At 40.4% G+C, this 23,034-nt stretch overlaps 1 protein-coding gene and 1 pseudogene across 5 annotated transcripts in view; both read right to left on the bottom strand.

Moving 5' to 3' along the window:
* Nucleotides 1-23,034, bottom strand: part of Tcaim (T cell activation inhibitor, mitochondrial) — a 32,791-nt gene that overhangs the window by 8,054 nt on the left and 1,703 nt on the right. For 4 of the 5 annotated variants that reach the window (XM_036192211.1, XM_036192210.1, XM_036192215.1 and 1 more), the window contains exons 3-9: nucleotides 21,038-21,107; nucleotides 19,221-19,418; nucleotides 15,400-15,556; nucleotides 9,356-9,608; nucleotides 2,889-3,011; nucleotides 1,284-1,381; nucleotides 517-608 (exon numbers count right to left, since the gene is read on the bottom strand). In XM_036192211.1, the coding sequence (XP_036048104.1) occupies nucleotides 517-608; nucleotides 1,284-1,381; nucleotides 2,889-3,011; nucleotides 9,356-9,608; nucleotides 15,400-15,556; nucleotides 19,221-19,418; nucleotides 21,038-21,100 (984 nt within the window). In that variant the 5' untranslated portion in view covers nucleotides 21,101-21,107. The remainder of the gene's footprint in view (nucleotides 1-516; nucleotides 609-1,283; nucleotides 1,382-2,888; nucleotides 3,012-9,355; nucleotides 9,609-15,399; nucleotides 15,557-19,220; nucleotides 19,419-21,037; nucleotides 21,108-23,034) is intronic. The other variant, XM_036192214.1, reaches the window with a different exon arrangement.
* LOC118588169 lies at nucleotides 14,098-14,251 on the bottom strand (annotated as a pseudogene).

Here is a 23,034-nt window from a genome sequence, read left to right as displayed (position 1 = left end):
CTGATAATGCCACGGCCATGTGGCAAAACATAGATTAATAGAAATGGGTTAATTTAAGATAAAAGAGCTAGCTAGCAAGAAGCCTGCCATAGGCCATACAGTTTGTAAATAATATTAAGCCTCTGAGTGATTATTTTATAAGCAGCTCTGTGACTGCAGGGCTGGGTGGGGCCAGAGAAACCTTCTGGCTACAGGCTTTCGAGATAGATGCCTAAGCAAAACCACTTGCTCAAGGGTGATGATGGTCTGAACTCAATCCCTGGACCCAGGGTAGCAAAAGAACAACTACAGTTTGTCCTCTTACTTCTATGCACACACATGCAGACATACACACAAAATAAATAAATGTAAAAGAAAGCTATTTTTACTTTGAAGTACTAGTTATGTGGTATTATTGGATTGGAAAACTGGAGCTATTCTTTCCAATGCTGCAGTTGCTGAGGAAATAGTGTTGTTTGAAATGAGAGTGTGTGGAGGCAAGTGAGAGAGGTCTGCTTGCTTTGGGCTCATCCTTACTCTCATCCAGTGATGGTGGACATCCATGGTTCCCAGCATCACGTGGCCCAGTGCACTCATACCGGAGCGGTCTGTGAATATGATGGTGCATCCTGATGATAAAACACAAACCTATGGTCATGGCCCAGAGGATTCGTCCTTATAACACTATGTAAATAATTACTTAAACTTAGTATATACACTCAGGATTAAATCTATTAGATCCTAGAAGCTTGTATTATGTTTCTGCTTTATTCAAAGGAACAGATTTAAACATTTATTTTATTTAAAAAAAATTTTTTTTCCCTGAGATAGGGTTTCTCTGTGTAGCCCTGGCTGTCCTCAAATTTACAGAGATCTGCCTGCCTCTGCCTCCTGAGTGCTGGTATTAAAGGTGTGCGACCCCACCCACAGATTTAAATACCTAACTCTGATAAAGTCTTAGTTTTGTGCTACAAATTATAGATGTGGGGGTTGGGGATTTAGCTCAGTTGTAGAGTGCTTGACTAGCAGGCACAAGGCCCTAGTTGATCCTCAGCTCAAAAACAAAAACAACAACAGCAAAAAACAAATTATAGATGTGTACTACAGATGTTCTGAAAGAGAGTGGACAGCCAGGCACCACGCCTTTAATCCCAGCACTTGGGAGACAGAGGCAGGAAGTTCTGAGTCTACAGAGTAAGTTCAGCCTGGTCTACAGAGTGAGTTTCAGGACAGCCAAGACTATACAGAGAAACACTGTCTTAAAAAACAACAAACAAACAAACAAGAGAGTGGACAATGGTTACCTTTTGCATTCCGAAGTGGCTCCAAATTCTGCTGTGCTAGGCGGCTAAGACTGTGCAGCTGGCTACAGCGATGGGCAACACCCCAGCCCCTCTGCCACCTAGGCCAACAGATACAGCTACATTAACAGCAGCATCATGGAGGATGAACAGGCTCTCACCCCAACTGCCTGATTCTTGAGGTCAACGGCCTCTTCCTGAAGCAGACAGACATTATGTTTCAAATGATCTTATGTTTCTAAGATGGTTATTGTCTCTCTTAAATTTCTGAAAAATCATTCCTATTATTCTTATTGCTGTGTCTGTGTGTAGGGGGCTTATACCATAGAGGCAGGCAGATCTTTGAGTCTGAGGCCAGCCTGATCTATATACAGAGTGAGTTCCAGGACAGTCAGGGCTACAAAAAGAAACCCTGTCTTGGAAAAAAAAGGGCTGCCTTGGTCATGGCGTCTCTTCACAGCAATAAAATAGTGACTAAGACAATGTCAATGTATGCAAAGATTTTAAAAAAGCAAATATATTGTTTCTATCTTAAGAGGGTGGAGCTTGCTGTAGGGCTTGATGCAAGAGTATATACTTTGAGCAAGTATCTGGGCTCAGTCCTTAGCATTATGCAGGCACACATATTCACATGGAGGAAGAAGGGCATTGATTTTACAGGTTGTCCTCTGTTCTCCATACATGTGCCGTGGCACGTGTACACACACACACACACACACACACAAATAAATAAATAAATAAATGTAATAAGAAAGTTCAACTATTATACCCAAAATATCAGAACTCAAATCTTCTGTGTTTTAAACAAAAACTTATCACAATGTTCATACAGATGAATTCTGACTATATCCATAAAATGATGATTGAAGATTATTGGTTATAAGATGTTAAAGAGGCAAATACTGACCTACTAGAAAGTGTTAACACTAAGTAATTCCTGTACTTTCATTATTGGTTTTTTTGTTTTGTTTTTTTTTAATTACAAACTTCTTTTTTTTTTGAGACAAGGTTCTCATTAAGTCCAGGCTAGTCTGAAACTTGTTATATAGCCAAAGATGACCTTCGTCTTCTGATCATTCTGTCTACTGCCATAATGATATGATTACAGGTATGCACCACCATACCCAGTTTTTGTGGAACCCAGGACCCAGTGTATACTAGGTAAGCACTTTATTAACTGAGCTACATGCATTCCTGCATATTTGAATGTGTGTACTAGTGTGGAGGTCTGAGTGAGAAAGCCTTCCATAGGCTCTTATGTTTGAATGGTTGTTCACTAGATGGTGGAATTATTTGAGAAAGATTGGGAGGCATGGCCTTGTTGGAGGTGGTGTGTCACTGGGGATAGGCTTTGAGGTTTAAAAAGCCCAGGACATTCCTAGTGAGCCCCCTCCCTCTGCCTCATGGTTGTCTCAACATCTAAGCTCTCAGCTACTGCTCCAGCACTATGCCTGTTTGTCTGCCATGCTCCCACCATGATGGTCATCGACTCACTCTCTAAACTTTAAGCAAGCTCCCAATTAGATGTTTTCTTTTGTAAATTGCCTTGGTCATGGTGTCTCTTTACAGGAATAGGACAGTAACTTAGACAACTGGATACTTTATTACCTGATGTCTGAAAGTTGCAGAAGCTCAGACAGTTCATTCTTCAGACGATCCAGCTCTTTCCTAAGTGGCAAACTGTTCTTCAGCTTTTTAACAGCGAGTTTCCCATTGCTACCTAGCCAGGACCTAGACCAAAACCAGAGATAAAACTCTTTACCTTCCTTCCAGTACAGCACACAGGTGGCTGGGGATGGAGGCCAGCAGCTGCACCCATGCCTAGAGCAAGTTAGGCCCTAGCTCTATCCCTAGGATAGCAAACAAAAATAAAACTAACCAACCAACAGTCCTAAACACACATCTTAAACCACTCCACTGTTAACCTGAGTTTTCAGTCAGGCCCTTACTTTTCTTCTTTTTTAAATAATTCATTTAACTTTATTTTATGTGCATTGGTGTGAAGGTGTCAGATCCCCTGAACCTGGGTCCTCTGGAAGAGCAGCCATGTTCTTAACTGCTGAACCATCTCTCCAGCCTCCCAGATCTTCACTTCTAAGAAGCCTACTTCAAGAGGCTGCCTACCCTTGCTGGGTCATGTTACAGTTATGGCAGCTTTTAAGTATTTCCTCCATTAAAGAATGCTTTGGGGATTAGCGCAGGGTGGCTCTCAGAAGGAGCATCCAGAGCACAGCACTGCTTGTTACCGCTTGCAGTCTTTGAGTCTCCAAAGGAAGTCTAGAGAAATAAGATACCTGGGTGGAGTCTGGGGGTGGGGAGGTGAAAAAGTAGTGTATGTAGTGTGTGTGTGTGTGTGTGTGTGTGTGTGTGTGTGCGCGCGCGCGCGCGCGCGCGCGCGCGCGCATATGTTCACAGAATGAGAAAGTGACTGAGCCAAGGGAAACATATCAGATGTGGAGTAGGTAGGCCTCTGGCATGCCTGTGCAAAACAAAGCTCCAGGAGAGGATAGAAACATTTTTTTTTTCCCTGAGACAGAGTTTTTCTGTGCAGTTTTGGTGCCTGTCCTGGATCTTGCTCTGTAGACCAGCCTGGCCTTGAACTCACAGAGATCAGCCTGGCTCTGCATCCCGAGTGCTGGGATTAAAGGCGGTGCACGACCACCATTGTGCTGGGAACACAGGGAAGATAACGTCTTCATGGTAAAAGACTTACCTAAAAGGAGAACAGAGTATCAGAAACAAAGAGTGCTCAGAAATTAATTTCAGCTGGAAGGTTCTATACAATGGGCATGTGGATCTGAATCTGAGGCATGTGGGTAAGAAGGGAGGATGTGCCCATCATGCAAGTGCACATGGATCTACAGGTGAACCAGATGTCCAAATAGATGGTTCTGCAGAGGGGAGGACCTGAGGCACAATGAAAGGGAAGAGGGGGAAGACCATGAAGGGTTTTGCATGGCAAAATGAGGAAATGGGTCCTTACTGCTAGGTAAATGTGCTCATTATTTTTTGATTCACTACTTGGCATATCAATTAATCCTGCCCACATCCCCTTTTAAGACTACTAGGTTCCCAAATCAGGCATACTAGCATAAGCCTTTAATCCCAGCACTTGGGAGGCAGAGGCAGGAAGATCTCGGTGAGTTCAAGGCCTGCTTGGTTTACAGAATGAGTTCTAGAACAGCCAGGGCTACACAGAGAAACCCTGTCTCAAAAACAAAAAAACAAGAACAAAAACAAAAAACCAAAACCAAACCTAAAACAATGAATACTGGGTTCCAGGCTGTGCATATTGGCACATATTTTTAATTTCTGGAGGGCAAGGCAGTTGGATCTCTGGAAGTTCAAGGCCAGCTTGAAATGCACAGAGAGTTCTAGCCTAGCCCAAGGTAACCAGTAAGACCCTGTCTCAAAAACAAAACAAAAGTACAGGTATCATAAATCTAGTGTAAGCCTGAGGCACCCAGTCTACACTGCAGGTCACTTTCAGGTTCTTCTTCTTGCAGTATGGACTTCTCTCATGTTTCCTGGTCTGGACCTTCTGTCTTAAATTACATTTGCTAAAGCTACACTAAGACTCCATAAAGTGTAATAATGGGTTCATGTAAGTCCCTGAGATATCAATGTTGAAACCATGTAAAGGCCTTTGTATAACGTTAACTATCTACCACAATGCTATGTCATCATTAATTTCATCTATGGAGCTAAGAAAGAGTCTAATGACAGGTTCACCACCATGTCACGACAAATAGCAACTGACAACTGGATTGATTAATAGTGGTCAAGTTTCCCTGACTTCAATTCCTAAACAGTAGTTTACAAAGCTGCTCTCTTCCTTAAGGTACAGAGTAAGCCACAAGAGTCTGAATGGAAAACAAGGCATGCCTTGAAGAAGTCAGAATCTATAGCAGTGTGGTTCATCTAGACACAGGCATATTCTGAGATAATGTATTCTTGCAAAACCCAGCAGATGTTTTTAGTAAATGCTAAGGAAGTTAATAAGAGCACTCTAAAGTCACGATGGCCCTTTCACTGCTAAGTCACTACAGACTGCACTGAATTTACATTTCCACGCCACACTCTGAACTTGCTAGGCTGACCATTTAGCCCACCACATTGTATTTATTCCAACCAAGATTGACTTTGTTTTCCTAGTGTTCTTCCAGTGAGCCACACCTCCCATCTCCATATTTATTCCATAGTTTTAAAATTCATGTTATTAAAAGTATTGGGTGGGTCTGTGAACACCAAATGCAGGTTAGTACTCATTAATGATGGACACATCCATATTCTTGAGAACTCACTATCTAAGACAATGCAATAAAACAAAGTTTATCAAATTAAAGATGGGAATTTTATTAAATATTTAGATGTAGAGAATATGAAAAAATCAGCTTACATAAGAACCTGAAGAACATTGCTGAGTTATCTTTTCTAGTTTCAGTCATTATTTTGTCACCTAGCTAACTTAGTTCTGGCCCTGGGACAATCTTTAAACAACAGATGTTCACTCAGCCCAGGTCTGAAACTCTTTAATATTTTATCCTATGCCCCTTAGTTTGAGTAAGGTCCAACATCATCATTTTTATTTTTGCCTTGAATTAAACAATCTAATTTTTCCTATATCCTTTAGGCCAGGTATTCCCAGTACTGTGTTGACCTTGACAGAGGTCAAGGTAAGCAAACAGCATCCTCTTAAGGTGTATGCCGACTTCTGGCCAGCTGAACCATCGTGCTGAATGCACACACACAGCTGTCTATGTCCACTGTCCCTTCTGGATTGCTAAGCTAGCACCTGCATGTGCCAATTTCCACCCCATATCACTGCCCTTCACGTCTACCCTCACTTCCTGCTGTCTCATCCCTTCTGCTCCATCATTAAATCATTACTCCCAAATCTCCATCTTCCTCTAGCTTGTTTTCAGAAAGGAATCTAGACAATGGAGCATACTGTTAGAGGTGATGTGACTATCAGTTATGAACATAGACAAGTATCACAGTTAGACTCCTGCCTTGGCCGCACACTTGTCTCCCTTTCTGCTACCTTCCTCTGAACCTTGTGGGGGATGTAGCTAGATGACAACAGCTGTGGTGGGCCACAAGAATATATTCTAGAGATTCAGCTGTGTATTAAAGCTGCACTTTGACCAGCCAAGGGTCTGTCAAAAGGCAAGCCATTTATTATGAATATTTGGTGTTATCTACCCTTTAATATTTCAGCTGTCTTCTGCTATAAAATTCTTGCATGCCCAAATATTCCCAGACCAATTGGCAAACAGTTCAACTCCTCAGACCTGATGAACTTCTAGGTAACTAACTTCGCTGCTGAAGCCAGTACTTGGATAAGGTCAGGTAGGAAAAGACAAGCTGGAGGGAGACACATAGCTTTGTTTCTTGTGCAAATGACGCTCAGACCATCTCCCTCACCTTGAGGCCCAGTGGCTCTCCAGAGCAATTGACTGAGAGCAAAGGAGATTTTTTCATATCAAGGTGGAAGGTAGGGCATCAGTCCTGAGGAGGCAGAGAACGAAGTGGCCAGGAAAAGAAAGACAGTCATTTTTTTCTGTAGAGCGGACAGAACGGCATGACCAGGGAGAAGAGAAGAATACTGAGGTAATGTAGATGGTAAGGCAGAGCTCATGAGCCAGGAGTAGAGAGCAAGTAGAGATGGGAGGATGAAGATGAGGCAGGAAGTATAAGAGCTTAGTCGTTAGCAGGACTATGAGAGGGCAGTAAATGAGGAGACAAAGAGGAACTGACTGTCAGGATGGAACAGAAGCTATGTAGACAGGATTTCATCCCAGAGAGATAAAGTAGTCAGATAAAGAGCTTGTGTATCTAATACACTGGAGGTTCAGTGGCAATGGACAGCAAACAGAAATGTCTTAAGTTACGGTCAGTTACTGGCTTCTTTGATTACAATCACTGAAATGGAATGGGACTCCTTTAAGGAGTCTATTTAAAAAAAAAAAGCATTAGGATTAGCTGGGTGGCACATGCCTTGAATCTAACTACTACAAGTTAGAGGCAGACAGATCTTTGTGACTTTGAAGCCAGGCTGGTATACATAGTGAGTTCTAGGCCAGCCATGGCTACAGAGTGTAGCCTGTCTAAAAACACAAACAACTAGACAGTGATGGTGCATACCTACAGAGGCAGGAAGATCTTTGTGAGTTCAAGGCCAGCTTGGTCTACAAAGTGAGTTCCAGGAAAGGCTCCAAAGTTACACAGAGAAACCTTGTCTTGAAAAAACAAAAAAAACAAAACAACAAAAAACCAAAAAAGAAAACAAATAAAACAAAACAAATAGGCTTATTATGCAAAAACACCAATCTGCTATGTTAAAATAACCAATGATAATATTTTGAATAATATCATTTATCTTTTTACTTTACAAAATATACTTTATAAAAATGGGTTAATATTGTGCAGTGTTTTATAACCAGCTTTTTATACTTAACATTACATTATGAACCTCTGTCCCAATGAAAAAACAAGTACAAAACCATAAAGTTATTAAAATATTAATGGCAGCTTACTAAATTAAGTATGCAAAATATTTCACATATATATATACACACATATACATACATATAGAGAGAGAGAAAGAGAGAGAGAGAGAAAGAGAGAGAGAGACAGAGACAGAGAGAGAGACAGAGACAGAGAAAGGGAAAGAGAGACAGGGTCTCATTATGTAGCCCTGGCTGGCCTGAGAACTCAAGTATGTAAGTATGTAGACCCAGCTGGCCTTGAACTCACAGACATTCTCCTGCCTCTGTTTCCCAAATGCTGAGATTAAAGGAAAGCACTATACATCCTACTCATATCCAGTTTTTAGAATTTAAAAACATTCTTTTACAATCATCCATTCAAGATGAAAATATATATATATTTTCAAGACAGGGTTTCTCTGTGTAGCTTTGCGCCTTTCCTGGGACTCACTTGGTAGCCCAGGCTGGCCTCAAACTCACAAAGATCCACCTGGCTCTGCCTCCCAGTGCTGGGATTAAAGGCGAGGGCGGCGGCCGCCACCACCCAGCTCAAAATATTTTATGATTCCTTTCTCCTCCTTTTCTTTCTTTCTTTCTTTCTTTCTTTCTTTCTTTCTTTCTTTCTTTCTTTCTTTCTTTCTTTCTTTCTTTCTTTCTTTCTCTTCTTCCTTCCTATCTGTGTATCTACCTGTCTATCTACCTATCTACCTACCTACCTATCTAATCTATCTATCTATCTAACCTATCTATCTAATCTATCTATCTATCTATCTATCTATCTATCTATCTATCTGTATATTTTGAGACAGAGATTCATTATGTATCCCAGACTGGCCTGCCTTGATCTTTTCTTCCTGACTGCACTCCAGAGGCTGAGATTACAGCCATGTGTCACCACAACTGGTGTGTTTTTCTATAAGTATGAATTATTAAATTTAGTTACCTTTGAACCCTCCAAATAGACTGGAAATGCTCAATGTTTAAGGAATTATTTAAAAAACTTGTATCATGGGGCTGAAGAAATGGCTCAGAGGTTAAGAGTACTGACTACTCTTCCAGAGGACCTGGTTCAATTCCCAGCACCCACATGTCAGCTCACAACTGTCTGTAACTCCAGTCCCAGGGGATCTGACACCTTTACACTAATGCACATTAAATAAAGTTAAATAAATTATTAGAAAAACAGAACAAAAACATATCTTTTGCATGTACGGTATTAAACAATAACAAAAAATGGAAGTGTTTTTGCAACTTTAAGCAAGAAACATGAAATATCTTTTCTCATGGCTTCTGTATCAAATATATTACTAAAATTTCTTTTCCTATAAAACCAGAACTACATTTAAACATGAACTATATGAGGCTTTTTAAATAAAACCTTTGGCTGGGCGGTGTTGGCGCATGCCTTTAATCCCAGCACTTGGGAGGCAGAGCCAGGCGGATCTTTGTGAGTTCGAGGCCAGCCTGGGCTACCAAGTAAGTTCCAGGAAAGGCTCAAAGCTACACAGAGAAACCCTGTCTTGAAAAAACAAAAACAAAAACAAAAATAAATAAATAAAAATAAAAATAAAACCTTTTACTTACATTAGGGTTGTTTCCACTCTTGAGACATGTTCAAGGTCTTCGTCAGGGTCCTTGAACCCAGTAAAGGAATAATAGGACCTATGCCATTTGATGGGTCTGTCAGGCATCCCTATAGCTTCCTTGAGAGGCTGGGAATGCACATTAGTGTTCAAGCTTTGGATGTGTTCAACAGACAAACTGCAGGAGTTGAGAATATACAATACTGTGCTTAGCAGATCGCTGGTGTGCAAAGTAAATCTGACTGCTCGAAATCCTAGAGAATATAATTCCCCAAACAATTAATACAGATGATTACTTGTTTTACCTTAGAATCATTTTTCATTAAACAATTATAAAATTAAAATCCTTAAAAATATTTTATTATCCATTAAAATTCACCCCAGCAAATGGAAAACCACTTCCTCTTCCAAGCTCTACAGCAGCATTTTCATATTCATGGATTCCTTTCTAGTTTGGCACCAGTGAGTACACTCACCCTAGCTGAGATGGGGATGGAGACTCTTTTCAGCGCTGCCTATGAATCTTGTCACTAAAGAGGGGGAAGTGCTCCCATGTCCATCACAGATCTTTTAGCAGAGAGAAGGGCACATAGGGACACCTGCATTGGCAGTGCATGCTAGGGGAAGGCCCAGGCTATATCTACCTAGTATTGGTGGTCACAGAAACTCATTTCTAAAAAATTTTTTAAATTTATTTTATGTGCGTGCGTTATGTATGTATGTATGTATGATGTAAGTGCACCATATGTATGCCTGGTACACAGAGAGGCCAGAAGAAGGTGTAAGATCTCCTGGAACTGGAGTTACAGACTGCTGTGAATTGCCATGTGGGTTCTTGGAATTAAACTCAGGTCCTCTGGAAGAGCAGCTAGTGCTTTTAACCACTGAACCATCTCTCCAGGCCCAACCCCCAACTTTTAAAAGTAGCTTGAAAATTATATAAGGGAGCTGGAAATATAGTTAGTTCAGTGGCAGAGTTATTGCCTAGAATGCACGAGGACCTAGATTTGGTTCATAGTCACGACAAAAAAAAAAAAAAATTCTATTAAGCATTATTATTATTTTAGACAAATTCTAACTATGTACCCCTGGCTGGCCTCAAACTCACAGATAGGCCTCTGCCTCCTGAGTGCTGGGATTTAAGGTGTATGCTATGACTCTGGGCTACAAATACTTTATAAGCACATGCTCATTATAAAGTTTCATATACATCCACATGAGTAAAAAAGTCTATTAACAGGTATATAATCTCATACCTTTACTAGATATAACCATTGTTAACAATTGGTACATAGTCTTCAAACAACATATATTAAATAGGCAGCTAACTGCCCATGGATACTCACAATAAAAATAATTAAAACTAAGCTGGGCATGGTGATAGAGGCCTGTAATTCCAGCTTTTGGGAGAAGTGGAGGCAGATGGACTGGGATTTCAAAGTTAGCCTTAGCTATGTAGTGAGTTTGAGGTCAGCCTGGGCCAAGAAACTTTTACTCAAAACAATAAAACCAGCCCTGTTTTCCCCTGCCCCCACAATCCACCAACACCACTACTACAAAAACATTTAAATAAAACTCAAGGGGATGGAGAGATGGCTCAATGGTTAAGAGCATTATCTACTCTTCCAAAGGACTCAGATTCAATTTCCAGCACTCACATGGCAGTTAACAATTGTCTGTAATTCCAAGATCTGACACCTCCCCACAGACAAACATGCAGGCAAAACTCCAATGTAAATAAAATAAAAATAAATAAATTACTAAAAAAGTAAATAAATAAAACTTAAAATCCAGTTCCTTGATCATATGAGCAACCTTTCAAATACTCAACAGTCACATGGCTAGTGCTCACCATACTTGAGGGTCCATCTGTGCGATACATCTGTCCTCATACAAACCCTCTTGGACAGTGCTGGTCTAAACCTTTTCTATACATTTCTCTGAACAGTGTATGACATAATGCTTATGTGTTTCTATAAACATACACCCATTCATTTTAAATTGTTCCTTTTAGTAGAGATGATATCATTATGGAGCTCTTATCCATACGTGAACCTTTTGTCACTTAACTTGGTGACCTTTTGATGGACCAGGCTAACTCCATCTTAAAATTAAAAGCCATCAGTTATAAGGTCAAAATAAGTTCATTTCTGTTTTCTGTAAAACTTGGGTTTGACTGTGTCTTGATATTTTTCTGGAATTTGACATGTTCCACACCCTATACTCTGATATCTCCACCCTGATAAAGATATTCTGCCAAATAATTTTGAGATGTTCAACCAACTTCCTACACAACCCAATATCTCAAAATCTCCCAACCCTTTGAAAGTCCCATGCCTTGCAGTTTGGGGGCTATAAAAACCTGACTTCCTCCTATGTTCAATGCCATTTTCTCAAACCCTGCTTTAGGGAAATAGCCCTGTCTGACAGAAAATAAAGCTTGCTTAATTTGACCAAAAACATTTGGGTTGGTGGTCTTTTACTCTAATTTTGTGGGATTAACATCTTCCACATCTGTATGTATAAATGAGCCTTATCTTTTCAGCAGCTACATGCTAGTCAATTTAATAACCACACCCTGGCTTATTTATCACTTCCAATAGTGATGGGCTTGAAAGTAATTTTCAAAATTCCATGTGAGACTGAACTGTGCTTGCTGTTTGCTTGCCTGACTTCCCTCCTTTCTGGTTGTCTGTGCTCATGTGTGCACCTTCGTGTCAAGTCAATGCCAGCCTCAGGCGTTGTTCTACTGGCACTGTCAACCTTATTTTGAAGGACCTGGGTGATCTCTTAGGTAAAGTGGGCTCCAGGGGTCCTCCTGTTACTTCTCAGTGCTACGATTGTAAGGCATGCTATCACAGCTGGCTTTTCTTTATGTAGATGCTGGAGATAGAGTTCAGGTCCTTATCTTGTATGGTAAGCACTCTGCTCACTAAACTGTCTCCTCAACCTTCCTGAGATGTGCATTCTTCCTAAGGGCCAGAGCTTAACTCATTCTCGTAGATACACTCTGCTTGACATATCCATACACAATATAGAACATCATAAAGTAAGAAAGGTTTTCTTAACAGGATCATTTGATGGTAAGGTGAGGACTACTGGCAGGAGAAAAGAAAAATTCAAACTTTTTCTTTGAAGGACAGGAAGAAGTAGCTCAGACTTAAAATACCTGAGTTAGTAGCTCCATAGGCACACACCCAACTTAAGAAGCAGAAGCTGGGGGACTCTCTATGAAAGAGTCAACTTTTGTCCACATAGCAAGATCCAGGCCAACCAAGGCTATACAGTGAGACTCTGGCTTTAAAAAGCAGGGCTTAGGAGAGTGCCGGAGAGACAGATGGTTCTGCATTTGCTCTTGCAGAGGACCTGGGTTCAATTCTCAGCACACATATGGTATCTTACAACAATCTGCAATTCTATTTCCAGGAGATCTGATCTTGGGCACCAAGCATAAATGTGACACATAGACATACATGCAGGCAAAATAATCACCTAAAAAATGACTAAATCGCTGGAGAGATGGCTCAGCGGTTAAGAGCACTGGCTGTTCTTCCAGACATCCGGAGTTCAATTCCCAGCATCCACATGGTGGCTCACAACCATCTGTAATGAGATCTGGCACCCTCTTCTGGCATGCCGGCAGTACAATGTATACATAATAAATACATCTTTATTAAAAAAAAAAAAAAAAAAAAAAAAAAAAAAAGACTAAATCTAGCTGGGTTTGGCAGCACACACCTTTAATCTCAGCCCTTACCCTGCCTCAAAGGGAAAATGGGAGACAAACTTCTTCATGCTCTATTGTGGGCTATGTAAATTCAGACTTGCTCTTCGCACTGGGGATTGAAACTAGGGCCTCACATACTTAGACAAGTGCTTTATACCTGAGTGCTATTATTCCCAGCTGTGGTGATATAAAACGAGATCAGCTAAGGAATTGACGAGGTGAGGTTAGCTGTGGCCTGTCATCTTTCAGCATTCTGATCTTAAAGCATTCACTCCAATAACTGGCACTGGGTTTGATTTCACTAATAAGAACTTTTAAGATCGTGCTATACCCAGCCCCATATCGTGTTATGATCTCAAAAGGAATCCTAATGATCTAAAGGACATGTCCTATTGTACTGGACAGCAGCCTGTGTCATAGATGGAGTAATCAATGAATAGATAAGCTAAAATGGAATCTGTGTGACAGCCCAGGCTGTCCTGGAACTTAAGTTGTAAGTTCTTCCTGCATCTGCCTCCTAGTGTGGGGTGAGAGGTATGTGTCCCCACGCCTGGCTTGCAGAAACACTCTACTATATACAGACATTATCAACGTAAAAAGGTCAGCAGTAGGCAGAACAGCACCTGATCATTTCAGTTTGCCTTTTTTAAAATTGTTATTTGAGTTATAGACTATTCTGTAAGGGAGATATTCTGATTTCTTTTGGTGTTATAAGAATGCTTTACATATTAACACTATCTTGTAACCTAGGCTAGCTTGGAACCCACAATCCTCCTTTTTCAGGCTCCCCATGCTGAGATCCTGGCACTACTGTTCCTGGCTATTTTGAATAAAACCCAGAGTCAGATGGCAGAAACTGCCGAGAAAAAGAATCTGTGACCTTTGACCTCCATTATCAATCATGGGAGAATAAAAGACAAGAAAAAAATACATTATCAAATGCTAGTCCTTAGGCTGGATGGGAAGCTATCTCTAACATGAAGAGAGAAGTTTTCATTTTTTTTTTTTAATTCATTAAGAGGAGAGCTCGAATGCAGTCCCCCACTACCACAAATTATGAGTTTATTTTCTTGAATTTGAGGAAATCACGAGTCAATACACTCAGAAAGCAATAGATGAGCCTCACCCTAGGAAAACCACCTTCCTGATCATGGAATCTCTCCTGATTTTGAGATGGAGCCATTCCTTTCCATCTGAGGTTCTGGGGGACTATGAAGGGTTTTCTACACGATGTTGCAACTCTCATTTTAATAATCAAAGATAAGAGTCAGGAATCACCGGCAGAATTATAAGTATTTTCTATGTCTCAAAGACCTATTAAATCAGTGAATCTTTAAATTATTTAAAAGTCTTTTAAAAATTATTTTCTCAAGGATAACCAAAAGGACAGATATTTCAAGAAGGGACAGGGCAGGCTTTTAATTTTTTTTTTTTTTTTTTTTAAAGGCAGAGAATCTTGTTATGTAGCCCAGGCTAGCCTCCAACTGGTAATCTTCCTGCCTTAGTCTCCTGAATGCTGGAAATACAAGTGTGCTAACATATCCAGCCCTTCATAATTTTTTTGGTCTGTTTTTAAGCCAGGATCTTGCTTTGACTATCTAGGCTGGTGCAAACTCAGTCTTCTTGCATCAGCTCCCAAGGACTGGAGTTATAGGTTATGTACCCACAGCTAGAGGTCTATTTGTCAACCTTACTACATCCTGATGCAATCAGTGAAAGCAGGTGCTTAGAAAAAAGGCTGTGCAGAAACAGCATCTGGTAGAAGTTTAGAGACTTGAGTTCAAGACCTTACTCTCTGTAGTCTTTGAATGTAGGGCAGATATGACTAGGTCACAACACTTAAACATTTCTACCCTCACAGGAACAGTAAGAGAAGGAATATTGTAGATTTCAAAGTGTGAATGTAACAGACATGCCTAGCACTCAGACCAACACTGAATTTGGAAGGCCATAATTAGGAATACTTCAGGGTTTCTGTTGTTTTGATATAGGTGTCACTATATAGTTTGGCTATACACCATCATGGCTGGCCTGGAACTCACTACATAAATCAGGCTGGCCTCAAACTCACAGAGATCCACCTGCCTCTGCCTCTCAAGTACTGAGATTAAAGGCATGAACCCTAGCACTTGGCTGGAATACTTCAGGAAAAAAAAATGTTTAAACATATGTAGCTAGGAACAGAATCTAATTCTAGGAAAGCAATTACATGATATTTTTCAACATCAAGGCTTTAATCCAAAGGTATTCTGGCAATGTCAGAATTAATGAACATTTCATACGAAGCTGGCAAGGGACACAATAGAAATAAAACGTACCTGAAGCACTGACAGGCTCCTGGCCTTCAGAGGAGTTCTGGGCTGTTTTTTCTCTTATATAAAATGTAAGCTGAGTTGGTTTCAGAGACTTGAAGCCTGGTTTCTGGAGATTTTCTAAGTAGACACTTAATCTCTTAAGAGAATTTTCATTGATTTCCTAGGGGAAAAAATTAAGGGCATTTACATGTGAATAAAGAAAGAAGAAATTATTTGTGGTCTTCAAATATATTGAAGATATTAAATAAACTACTGTTAAAAATGTTGGGGTAACCTGGCATAGTGCCATACGTCTTTAATTCCAGCACTTGGAGGCAGAAGCAGTCAGATTTTTGTGAGTTCAAGTGATCTACATAATGAGTTTAATGAGTTCTTAGGCCAGTCTCTACAGTGAGACCTTGTCAAAAAAAAAAAAAAAGGATAGCTGGCATAATTCAGGGCACTGACTGCTCTTGTAGAGGACCTGGATTCAGTTCTTAACACCCACAGGGAAGCTCACAACTTCCTCTAACTACAGCTCCATGGGATGGGATCCAGTGCCCTTTTCTGGCCTCCATGGGCACCTGCACTCCTTTACCCCAACACAGAGACACACACACAAAGAAATGTTGGGATTTCCTAGCTATTTGTAAAAAAGGTTAGCTCCACATCATACTGTAGAAGGCGAGACACAACATATAACTGTGTAAGCATCAGGATAAAAGGTGATTGGATTCCTTCATCACTTAGGAATAGAGCAACTCAGCTATGACTACTCTCCTAAATTAATAATTTTATAATTGGATTTATTATCTCTAATAGTATCTTCATAATAGACCATTGAGATAGATTTTTATAAAAATTAGAAAAGGAAAAACTTTATACATATGTAGTAAGCAAATTCATAAGACAAATAACCAAATAGGAGAAAAATATAGCTAATTTTATAGTAAAGGGATATAATGTGCTCTTCGATGTATATGACAATGGCAACTTTTTTTTTTTGAGCTGAGGATTGAACCCAGGGCCTTGCAGTTGCTAGGCAAGCACTCTACCACTGAGTTAAATCGCCAACCCCAATGGCAACTTCTTGATTACTGGAGTACTACCCAGTCCCAGAAGATAGACAGGATATAGATGAACAGACATGGGAGGGATTTCAAGGACAATTATTATATAAGAAGAAATGCTTTTGGTAACAGAATGGCATGAACAATGACTGCTTCTTAATTATATTAAATTATATTAAATTATCTAAATTATATTAAAAATTTTTTTTGTATGTACGTACAAGTGTGCATGTTACAGCAGCATATGTGTGGAGGTCAGAGAACAATTTCTGGGAATCCATTCTTTCTTTCCAATCATGTGGATTCTAGGTACTGAACTCAGGTTGACCACCTTGGGAGTAAATGCCTTTCCTGGCAGAGCCATCTCATTGGCCTTATTATTAATGTTTTTAAGTCTATTAAGTCTAGGATGGCCTTGAAGTTGAATTTGAGGTCTATCTGCCTGAGTCTCCAGAGTACTGTAAAGATGCACATTTCTGGATGCAAACCAATGTTTGAACCGCGCTATAAAAGTTGCCTTAAATAGAAGGCGAGCGCTTAACAAGATGCACATTTCTAAACCTGGATTAATAACAACTGCTGGTGTTTTGTTGTTTTTGAGACAGGTCTCACTATAAAACCCTGGGTGGCCTGGAAATCTCTTGTTGACTAGGCTGACCACGTCTGCCTGGCCCTGCTGGGATTAAAGGTGTGCATACCTGGCAATAACAACTGCTTTTGATTATTTAAATCTCTCTTTCTGAACACAATGTCTTGAGAGTAGAAATCATTTTGCATATTTGTTTCTAGAACTTATTATATGACATGCTTGGTCAGGAGAATCCCTAAGCAAGTTGGGGTACGTTCCTACCCATGAGTTAAATCTTGCTGTGTGCAGAGATGCACTCCTAACATATCAGCAGTTGGACCATGAGAGCTTGTTTGGAGGTTCCAGTAGGGAGCACAGCTACTGGGATACACCTGATCGTAGAAGAGTCCACCCGGATCAGAGAAAGTCGTCCTTTTAAACCAAGCACCAAGCTTTTGGAGGGATGTACACAAAGTGGAGTGGAAGTAAAGAGGACCCCTGCCCAACCAGCCAGATCATCTATGGAGTGATAGATATCACATCTAAATTACCCTCACCTCTAATTCCAACCCTTGGGAGTCTGAGGCAAGGCAATTGTTGGTTTCAGTACAGTCTTGGATTCATAGCAAGTCTGAGGTCAACCTGAGTTACACAGTGAGACACTTTCAAAAAACAAAGACAAAACAAAGCAAATGGACGACATCTTGGTGGCACAAACCCAAAATCCCTTTATTTGGGAAGCTAAGGCAGAAGTAAGTCTTGAGTTTGAGGGTAGCCTGAGCCACATAGTGACACCCTCAAAACCTTTAAAACTAAAACTAAACTCTACGCAAAATAAAACCGAAATCTTCAAAGTTACTTTTGATGTTTTCATTTTTGTCAAAAAATAAAAAAATAAAAAAATAAAAAAAATGGAATGGTAACTCAGAAGTCAATAAAAACAAAAACCACACCAATGGGTGCCAGTGTGAAATCCTGCATTTGGAGTAGGACGCTACAAGCACTTGGAATTTGAATCTGTCCTCAGCAGAGGGGCAAGTTTTTGGTGAGCCAGGGAAAAGTGTAGGCTGAGTTGGTATGGTCAGCTGAGTTAGAAGCCTTCATGGAGCCTGCATTTCACTGATGGCAGGAGACAAACAATAAACCTAATAAGTAAGATAGGGCACATGGGAAGGAAAACAGAAACAGAGAAAATACTGGTAGGTACGGAGAGGAAACAGTGGAAAGGAAGGTAGCCCAGGAGAGGCTCACTGGAAGGCAGAGGTAAGCTATCTATGGAATATCTACAAGGAAGGACAGTCCAAGCTGAGAGAGTGGTGAGCATAAAGCCTTGACAAAGAGTACGTGCTCAGAGCACACAAGCTGAAACAGTATGTGAAACACAAATGGTCAGACTTGGAACACTGGGTGAGAGTCCCCAGAACCGCACAGGTTCAGTGGCCTTCTAGGATTCATAGAACACAGAAAGGCTGTTAGGCAAGGTTTACTAAAGAAGGGCTGGCAGTGGACAAGTGCACAGAGCAGAGGGCATGCTCTTGGTTGCTCCACAGTGCAGATTCACAGCCAGATCTTCATCCCCAGTAGTGATGTGCAGCAAGGTTCAAAGTGTGCTACCAAGCAGGGATGTTCACCTGAGCCTGGTGCCCAGGGTTTATTATTTCAGGTTAAATCAGGGACCAATGTTAATGAAAACAAAGGGACCAATGAGATAACTCTAATGCTCTTAGCTCTGCAATATTATCTAATGTTAAAAAATACTGGTGGTTCTGAGTTTGCCCCAGGACTTCTGTCCGTTTGTACTCCCTGAGCACAAAGCAGGCAGCACACAGCATTGCAGGGATGTCTCCAGGCACTGAACAACATCTGCCTAGGGCACCCTTAGAAGAAAGACTCTTTTTTCTTTTAAGCCTTCCATTTTACTCCAAAAACTAGTACAGAAAACATGATTAGGATACTCTTGAATTTATGTGGCAACTTTATTGTTTATATATTACAGCTCTGAATAAACAATGGTTTTAATTTCTAACATTACAAATATTTACTAAATTTATTAATTTGAAACTTTATTATTTTTCAAGTTAGTATTGCTTTTATGTCAAGCATTACCATGATAGAATAATCCAGACTTTCAGAACTTTCTGCATTATATTGGCTCAAAGGTAAATCAACTAGACATATAGACATCAAATTAAAAAATAAGTGTTTACCCTTTCCCTGGGGTGCTGTCCAAAGAAATCGGGATGAACTGCAAAGTAGAAAGGCCTCAAGGCATTGATGGCTTCTGCTCCTGATAGAGCTCGAGAGTAGTGAAGCCAATGAGGGAGGATCTTCTTCAGGCAGAACCTGTCGGACACAGGGATTACTCTCTGGGACAAGCATGCATCTACCATGCAGGGACAGCCAACCTAGAAGTACCAAGCAGAAAAAACCCACAGCAACAATATAGAAACTGATTTGCTGCAGTCTGTCTGGTTTCTAAATAGTATTTGTAAGTTCCTCTAATGCAGAATGAGCAGCAGTAAGTGATAATTTCCCCCTTCATGTAGCTGGCTTCACTGTAGATGACATTTTTCTCTTTGAAGTTCTGCTTTGTTTTCCTTAATTTATACCAATGTGTTTATTCTTGTGTAATGGAGAATATCCTGAGGATCTCAGTACAGAGAGGAAGATGTCCTTTAGTTTCATTTCCTTATTACCAGAGTGGAAACACATTCTAATCAGACAACTTGACATTCTCATTCCTAAATTGTGTCCCCAACTGTCTAGAATGTTCTTAAAGTACTTTTTATTTTACTCAATGAAAATTATACTACATTTTTGAGCTCAAAGGAAATGATTTATAATTCTTGGGAAGCAATTCCACAGTGCCTATTTTTGCATATTGCAATTTACATTTTCCATTCTAATTATTCTAAAATAATAACAATTGGGCACGCTTTGCAACCTACCAGGTATGCTGAGTCTTTGGAAATGTTTTGTACTGTTAAAATGATAGAGATTCCAGACTTTCTCTGCTCCCAGACTTCTATCACTGAGGCAGCTTGCATAGCCTCCTCACTAGTCAACTTGTCTTTTCCCAAACCATGCTGCATGCCACTGTACTCCTTACACTAACACTTCCACATGATAGCTTTCTACATAGTAAGATTCATTTCTGAGTCTTATATTTAAAAGCATCAGTAATTATTTCTTAATCAATCCTTACAACTCACTCTCAAATACTCCTTATAGACACTAAGTTGAGTGTGGTAGAAGTCTGTAATTCTTAGAGGGAGGATCAGAAATCAAGAATTAGCCATGGCTACATAATGAATTGAGGCCAGTCTGGGCTATGAGACTTTGTCTAACTACCCCTTCCATAGGACCCTCAGCCAAGCCCCAATGATATTCCTTATTCTTCTCTTTTTACCTCATTTCTAAGCCCCCACAATTCCACTGTGCCACAAACTTCCACCTATCCAAGTTGTACTTATTTATATAATTGCTGTATATCTACTATGCACCAGGAGGAATTGTATTCTTAAAGATTTATTTATTATTATGTATACAGTGTTCTGTCTGCATATATGCCTGCAGGCCAGAAGAGGGCGCCAGATCTCATTACAGATGGTTGTGAGCCACCATGTGGTTGCTGGGAATTGAAATCAGGATCTTTGGAAGAGCAAGCAGTGCTGTATTCTTATTATAGTCACTCTCTTTTAAACTCTAAAACATCAAACTATGTGCTCTATAGTTAGGGAATATAATATTGTGCCGGGGGTGGTTTAATCTGCTTTTTCCTCTTAATCTTTCATATAGAACTAGTCTGTTAGGATCTGTATCTCCTGCTTTGAATGGAGCCTTAGACAATTTGGCTGCTCATATGAATTTTCTCTTTCTTTCTTTCTTTCTTTTTTTTTTTGTTGTTGTTTCTGCCTAAAACCATAAAACGAAATAGTTTTTGGATCTGAAAAACAAGTTGAAATTAGCTCAATATGTAACAGATCTCCCTCTAAACAAACAAAGAGTGGGCCAGAGAGCTTACCTCTTCAAAGGCTTCAGGTGGCAAAACATTTCTGAATATGCAAGCCAACTTCCAAGCATCCATTAATTGCCTAACAGATTAACAAGCAAACAGAAGAACCGAATAGGTGAAATTTGAGATTAAGTTTGAGATATTACCATTATGTTACTATCCTCAAAGTGAAGTGCATTAAAAGTGCATTAAGTATTAACCTAATAAATAAAATATGATAAACTACAATGTGAGGTGTCTTAGTTATTTTTCTGTTGCTGCGATGAAACTCCCTGACAAAAGCAACATAGAGGAGAAAGTTTGTTTTGGCTTATTTCCAGGAGGGGAACCAGTCCATCAGCTGGTTAAACATGGCACCAGGAAGGGAAGGCATGGTGGCAGGAGGAAGTGGGGTGGACTATAAAACCTCATGGCTGCTGCTAGTGATGTGCTTCTTCCAACAAGGCCCCACCTCCTAAAGATCCCATAACCTTCTCAGATAGTGCACCAGCTATTTATGGCTTTCTTCTGTTCTATGACTAAAAGCTCATGTAGCTGCTTCTACATTGGAATATATTATTCAGGAAAACACTGAATCCATCTACCCAAGCCATAGTCATTCATTCTTTTTTTTTTTGGTTTTTCAGACAGGGTTTCTCTGTCTCTGTGTAGCTTTGCGCCTTTCCTGGATCTCACTCTATAGACCAGGCTGGCCTCGAAATCACAAAGATCCACCTGGCTCTGCTTCCCAAGTGCTGGGATTAAAGGCGTGCACCACCACCGCCTGGCCATAGTCATTCTTTTGATATATAATACGAACTTCCTATTATTATTACCTTTGTGGGGAGAAGTAAGTTTTCTGTTACACCTTTAAATCTATATGAAAACCTTTTCTTAATAAACTCTAACCTGTCTTCATACTGTCTTATCCTGAAATTCTTTTTCTGCAGTGTAAATCAAGATCTCAGCTTCAACTGAGTAAAATCTCTGAAAGAACTCAGTCTGTACAGTCAGCAAGAAGTGACTGTGTCTTCCACTGCTGCAGACTGAGGCACATAGGATCAAAGACTCTCAGATCAAAGGCACACTGTTTCAGAACATGGGGTGGGTGCTGCCCTATGCTCGTGGCACCAGCTCCAAGAGCCGAGCGTAGCTACATCAGCTACAAGCGATCTGTCTTCAAGACCAGTTCTCAGGATTCCCATCAATATCCCCCATACATTCAGAGAAAACCTCAGGCATGCTACAGAGCTAAAGAAACTCACTCACTGTCTAATCAGCATTCTGATTCCTTTTTTTTTCCCCCCCAAGACAGGGTTTCTCTGTGTAGCTTTGGAGCCTGTCCTGGAACTCGTTCTGTAGATCAGGCTGGCCTTAAACTCCCAGAGATTCTCCTGCCTCTGCCTCTGGGTGCTGGGATTAAAGGCGTGTGCCACCACTGCCCAGCTGCATTCTGATTCCTCAATTCACCAGTTTTCCAACAGATATTTACTCAATACTGTGTTAGGCTCACTTTCACTAAACTTACAGTGTAGAAAGAAGGGGTAGCGAAGTGGGACACACACAAGCAAACAACCATAAAACAAAACAGCAAATGCAACGATTCAGATTTGCAGAGTAATGGGAGATTTCCTGGGCTGCACCTGCAGTAGCAGGAGGACACATGGAAAGACTTGTCCCAAGGAAGTGGTCTATTATGTGGACAGAAGGCAGATGTGGAAGGATAAAATTCATTTAGAAACCAATATCAATGAGTATTGGAATTTTTTTTTTGTTATTTTTTGAGACAGGGTTTCCCTGTGTAGCTTTGCGCCTTTCCTGGAACTCACTTGGTAGACCTCGAACTCAGAGATCCGCCTGGCTCTGCCTACCGAGTGCTGAGATTGAAGGCATGCGCCACCACCACCCATCGAGTATTGGAATTTTTTAATGTTCCTCCCTTCCCCCCCTCCCTTGAGGTCTGCAACTCTCTATGTAGCTCTATGGAACTTGCTGTGCAGAGCCAACTGCCTCTAGCCATTATTTTT

The sequence above is a fragment of the Onychomys torridus genome, chromosome 7, assembly GCF_903995425.1.
Source record: "Onychomys torridus chromosome 7, mOncTor1.1, whole genome shotgun sequence".
In the NCBI taxonomy this organism is placed as follows: Eukaryota; Metazoa; Chordata; class Mammalia; order Rodentia; family Cricetidae; genus Onychomys; species Onychomys torridus.
The sequence above is the reverse complement of the archived record's forward strand: the minus strand, read 5'-3'. Positions and strand labels throughout refer to the sequence as shown.